The sequence below is a fragment of the Henckelia pumila genome, chromosome 4 (genome assembly GCF_033568475.1).
Source record: "Henckelia pumila isolate YLH828 chromosome 4, ASM3356847v2, whole genome shotgun sequence".
NCBI classification, from domain to species: Eukaryota; Viridiplantae; Streptophyta; class Magnoliopsida; order Lamiales; family Gesneriaceae; genus Henckelia; species Henckelia pumila.
The window spans coordinates 103,630,640-103,635,766 of NC_133123.1; the positions used below are offsets into that span (position 1 = coordinate 103,630,640).

General features: G+C 37.2%; 1 protein-coding gene across 1 annotated transcript; it reads left to right on the forward strand.

Moving 5' to 3' along the window:
• Window positions 1-361: 361 nt before the first annotated feature.
• On the forward strand, window positions 362-4,420 carry LOC140859816 (probable protein phosphatase 2C 52). Its single transcript, XM_073262381.1, has 6 exons — window positions 362-583; window positions 1,685-1,967; window positions 2,106-2,447; window positions 2,537-2,654; window positions 2,762-2,985; window positions 3,746-4,420. The coding sequence occupies exons 1-6, from the start codon at window positions 579-581 to the stop codon at window positions 4,211-4,213; spliced, it is 1,440 nt and encodes a 479-aa protein (XP_073118482.1). The 5' UTR covers window positions 362-578; the 3' UTR covers window positions 4,214-4,420.
• The last annotated feature ends 707 nt before the right edge of the window (window positions 4,421-5,127 follow it).

Genomic DNA, 5,127 nt, shown 5'->3' on the forward strand with positions numbered 1-5,127 from the left:
AATAGATCGAATAGATGTTTATTTATCGAATTCAAAAAAGCTCCTAAATTAAGGATTCGAGCGAGTTAACCGTGATAATGTTGGTAACCGCAAGTAATTCACCTCTATTTCCCAATCTGTCTCTTGCCAACCCACTCACACACACAGCGCACACACTCTTTTCATGCAATTGCAGTTAATGCACCTTTCTTCTGTCCCCAACAACAATCTTTCTGCTCCACTTGCTTTTTCTTTCTCTACACACCCATACTTCATCAATATTTTTTTTTATTTGGGATCAATTTTTTTATCATGCAAAAAAAATAAACTGAATCTCGAAGTTTTATCCATCAGGAAGAAGGTAACCCACTTGCTTACTCATCGTTTTTCTGTGTGTTTCGTTTGGAGGTCAGTTGTGTTTCTTGGCTGCATAAAATGGTCCAAAGATTGGATCTTTTCTTGGATTTGCTGAGTTTCTAAGCTTTAACTTCTTCCCACTTGTTTTTGACTTCCTTTTCAACAAGACCCACATAAGTGTAGTGTTTTTTTGACTTTTTTCCTCCAGCAATTTCAGTCCACAAATCGAATTTGAATCTTAAATGGGGTAGGCCTTTCATTAATGAAATTATGTGGGTGTTATGTTGTCTTGAATCTTGTGTATTTCTTTCCTTTGGTGGTGTTTTCTTGATTTTGAGAGTGCTATCGAGACACTATTAGTCCAATGCGATTCCCATTCCCTGTTTGAGAATTTACCTTTTCCTACTTTAATTTGAGGTACCAATGCTTGATCTGCTCTGGCTTTATGTTTCGAGTTTGAAATACTATGTCATTGTGTTCACGATTCGACCTGTTTGTTTGTGTCTCTTTTCCGCCTTTGTTTTTGTGTGTGTGTGTGTGTCTGCTTTCTTGCCCCTCCACAAATTTTTGCATTGAATGATGAGTTACGAGAAGAAAAATTTCAAGTTTAAAATGCCATCTTACTTTACTTTCTTCATTGCCTGCCCCTTTTCTCTTTACTTTAGTTTCTTTTCTAGGATCTTGCTTGGTAGTTAATTATACTGTATGGACTTGAATCTTTTTGCTGAATTTGTGAGCCAACATTCTGAGGAATCATAAAATAGATCTTATTTACTTGTGCACTTTGTGCGGAGTTCGTTTATTTTCCCAGATCTATTGCTAAGAAAGGGTTGTTTTGTGGGGGTTGATAGTCACTACTCCAAGATTAACCGAAATCTCTCCCCTAATTTCTACAAATTTTCTATTGAAAATCCTCTGGTGTATGTGTAATTTAGAATTAGTTAAATCATTCAACAGAGTTGAAAGATTTGGGATTCCCATCAGAGGACAAATGGTTAAGACAGCCATGTATGTTATTATATTCCTCATTCACATGCAAAATTTTTAAAATTGAGTTTTACTTGAATTATGGAGTTGACTTTCATGCAGCAGTTACCATTTTTATATTAAGATGCTGAATCTGTTATGTTGATAATATGTTTTTTAAATTGATTAGCTGGATCAGTTATCCATCAGTTTGGGTTGTTGTCAGCAAATTCGGCATCCAGCTGAAAGAATTTAAAGTTGCTTAGTCTACTACTTCAGAATCTTCTAACTTTCAACAGTCTTGCGCTTTGATTACTCTGTTTTCCACTATATTGGGATCTGTTGGTAGTGAGAAGATAATTTTTTTACATATTTTAATTAGATGTTGTCCCTCTGGTGCTGAACAAATGGGGGGCTGTGTCTCGATTAGTAGTCGGAGTACTTGTAGTAGCAGGAGTAATGGGGAAACTGCATCTTCTTCTTGTTTGTGGATGGACATGATTCGTCACAAGAGGAGAAGAACATTTTCTGACCATGTCACTACTCTGCAACATCTGTCCTCGGTTCCTAATCGGATATTCACCAATGGGCGGAGCCACACTTCTTGCATATTCACTCAGCAGGGTCGTAAAGGGATAAACCAGGATGCCATGATAGTATGGGAAGTAAGGCCCACTCTTCTGAGATTTTTAATGTCTAACTCTGTGCACCTCACCAGGGGTAGCAATAAATGAACATTCTCTTTGGTTGATCTTTACTTGGCCATTTTGTGGGATAATCCCCTCGATCTTGTGGTTGTGCAGGGTTTTGTGGCAGAAGATGTGACCTTTTGTGGTGTATTTGATGGCCATGGTCCTCATGGGCATTTGGTTGCTCGGAAAGTGAGGGATACACTGCCATTGAAACTCTCGACGTTTCTGAACTCCCGTGAATCAAAACAAAATGCATCTAGTGCTAATTGCTGTAGAAATGTTAAGTTCGATGTGGTAGATCCGGCAAAGGACCCCTCTGCTGAAGAGAAAGTGGAGTCTCTGTGGAGTCAAGCTTTTCTAAAGTCATACAAGGCCATGGACAAAGAGTTGAGGTCCCATCCTAATTTAGATTGCTTCTGCAGTGGTAGCACTGCTGTTACTGTCGTAAAACAGGTATGGATATAAGTTCTGCCCATGTTCGACTCTGTTCAATCACTTTACATACAACAGCTAAAAGTGGTCTGCTAATCTTCTGATTGAAGGGTTCAAATCTTTTCATGGGTTATATTGGTGATTCGAGAGCAATTTTGGGATCCAAAGATAATAATGATAGGATGATGGCAATCCAGTTAACAGTTGATCTAAAGCCTGATCTGCCTAGTAAGTTTTTCTACGATATATTTAAGAGAATTTCATTTTTGCTATTTTGTTCATTTGGTGGATGAAAATTGAGAAAGCTATGGTATTGTTTCTCTTTTGTGCAACAGGGGAGGCAGAAAGGATTAAAAGGTGTAAGGGTCGAGTATTCGCTTTACAGGATGAGCCTGAAGTACAAAGAGTTTGGCTTCCATTTGATGATGCCCCTGGATTAGCAATGGCTCGGGCATTTGGGGATTTTTGCTTGAAAGAATATGGAGTTATCTCCATTCCCGAGTTTTCCCATAGAATTCTAACTGACAGAGATAAATTTGTTGTTCTTGCTTCTGATGGGGTATGTCTAGCAGGTTTTAACCTTTTAATTCTTCATTTGATTGAATTATTTTTAATTTATTTATCACCTACTGGAAATTATAAGGAAGTATTAGTGCAGAATTTCTTTTACAAAATTATCAGGAACTTGTAATTTGCAGATCAGACTTCAGAAGGTTTTTTTTCCCATATAAATATAAATGATGGCACCATTTAATGTCGTAGGATGATACAAACTTCTAAAACTATTAGTCTGACTCATTCCTAATCATTTCCACTTACGTATTACTGGCCTTACTGTGTGTCAGGTCCAGAGTGTTGGATTGAAGACTGGACTTTTATTATTCGTTTTCTTGTCGAGTATGAGAACTGTACTGTTTTGGTGATAGATTTTGTAGACACATTGCTGGCATATGCAACTTCTGGAGAATGTAGCATCTCTGTTTGTTTTGGAGAAAACTAAAATAAAAAAAAATTTCATGGATGGAGGAATGGAGTGAATGAGAAATTAGAAAACCTCTTCGATCTCCAATCTTATTTGGATTTGACCATGTCATTGTCGTCCTGTGACTTCTAGTGACGGCCTGACAGGCTTACAGCTTCCTTGGACTATCTGTTTCACTGGCATCTTCTGTGAATAGCCTTTTCTTGTTCCTAGCAAAATGACGTTTTTAGTTGTATATAAAAAATAGCCATTTATGAGTATTTTTTTTCGGTAATTTTCTTGATCACTCTATTCAATACATCTTTAGGAATCCAATGTTATGTCGATTATGATGCAGGTTTGGGATGTCTTGAGCAATGAAGAAGTGGTTGCGATAGTCTCCACCGCTCCAACAAGATCATTAGCTGCTAGGATCGTGGTCGAGTCTGCTGCTCGTGAATGGAAATCTAAATATCCAACGTCAAAAATGGATGATTGTGCTGTCGTTTGCTTATTTCTAGATGGGAAAATGGACTCTGAGTCTGATTACGAAGAACAAGGTTTCTCTTCCGCTACCCTGCAGAGCAACCATTCTTGTAATGCAGTAGAATCAGACGATGGCCAGAATGTGGAGCCCTATCTTCAAAGGAACTTCACTGTCAGATCAGCCGAGGATAACGACCATTATAGCAGGGTACCGATTGATTTGGAAGATGGACAAAATGCCGGAAGCGAAGAGCAGAATTGGTCGGGTTTGGAAGGTGTGACAAGAGTGAACTCTTTAGTTCAACTTCCAAGATTTTCTGAAGAAAGGCCAAGACCTTGATTTGATAATTGAAATTATCAATGTTTTTTAAGATTGTTTCTCTCTGTATGTGTCTGAAAGTGAAATACAAGGAAATAGATATCTTTCCTAGGGATTTCGGCTAATGGGTTGTCTTCTGAAATGTTTCCCTAGCTTTGTGAGTATTGCTTTACTACCATGCATGAATTGTCACTTAAGTTGCACTGTTATTTTATGTTTGCATCAGAAGTTTCAAAAAATTTGGTCAACCAGATTATGGGCATAAACGAGTCGAATCGAGTTTATAATTGATGGAAAATCTAGTTCGAATATATCATTATAAGTAGAATAAACACATTCGATATAGGATTGTGTGTAATTGATTACTAACCTTACTTCCGGATATTATAAAGCCTCAATGATCCGTATACAATCACGAACGGAAGGAATCGATTTGCACGATCCAAATGCTTAAATATGGTGATATGAATTTGCTTCCAATTTTTGGATGGAAGTCTCGGCCACTTTCAAGAGAATGGAACTATCTTTTTATAACTTTTTTGTTTTGTACATTGATATATACTTATCTCTCATGCAAGAGAAGTTAGAGTAGTTATTGTGTACAAATAACTTCTCCCTCCTACTAATTAAAAAAATTAAACATTTGAATTACTCGGGTCGGGTGGGGTCTTATGGGCGGCCCATTAACCCAATATATATTTGTTACATCTCTCATTTGCATATGAGGGCTAGACGTCATCCATAGATAGATCATAATCATATACCATTAATTTCATACAAACAAATAGATCGTGTGATCAACGAACATATTAAATAAGAGCTCAAAGTCATACACCCATTAAGGATATATAGTAGTTCATTTTAAAATATTTATGGGAAAATCTACTCGTTATACCTCAGATTTATTTTACTACACTAATCAACGTATCTCTTGT

Coding starts and splice junctions, on each gene's coding strand:
- LOC140859816 (XM_073262381.1), top strand. Junction 1,968..2,105: donor ATGCCATGATAGTATGGGAA/GTAAGGCCCACT, acceptor GTGGTTGTGCAG/GGTTTTGTGGCAGAAGATGT. Junction 2,448..2,536: donor CTGTTACTGTCGTAAAACAG/GTATGGATATAA, acceptor TTCTGATTGAAG/GGTTCAAATCTTTTCATGGG.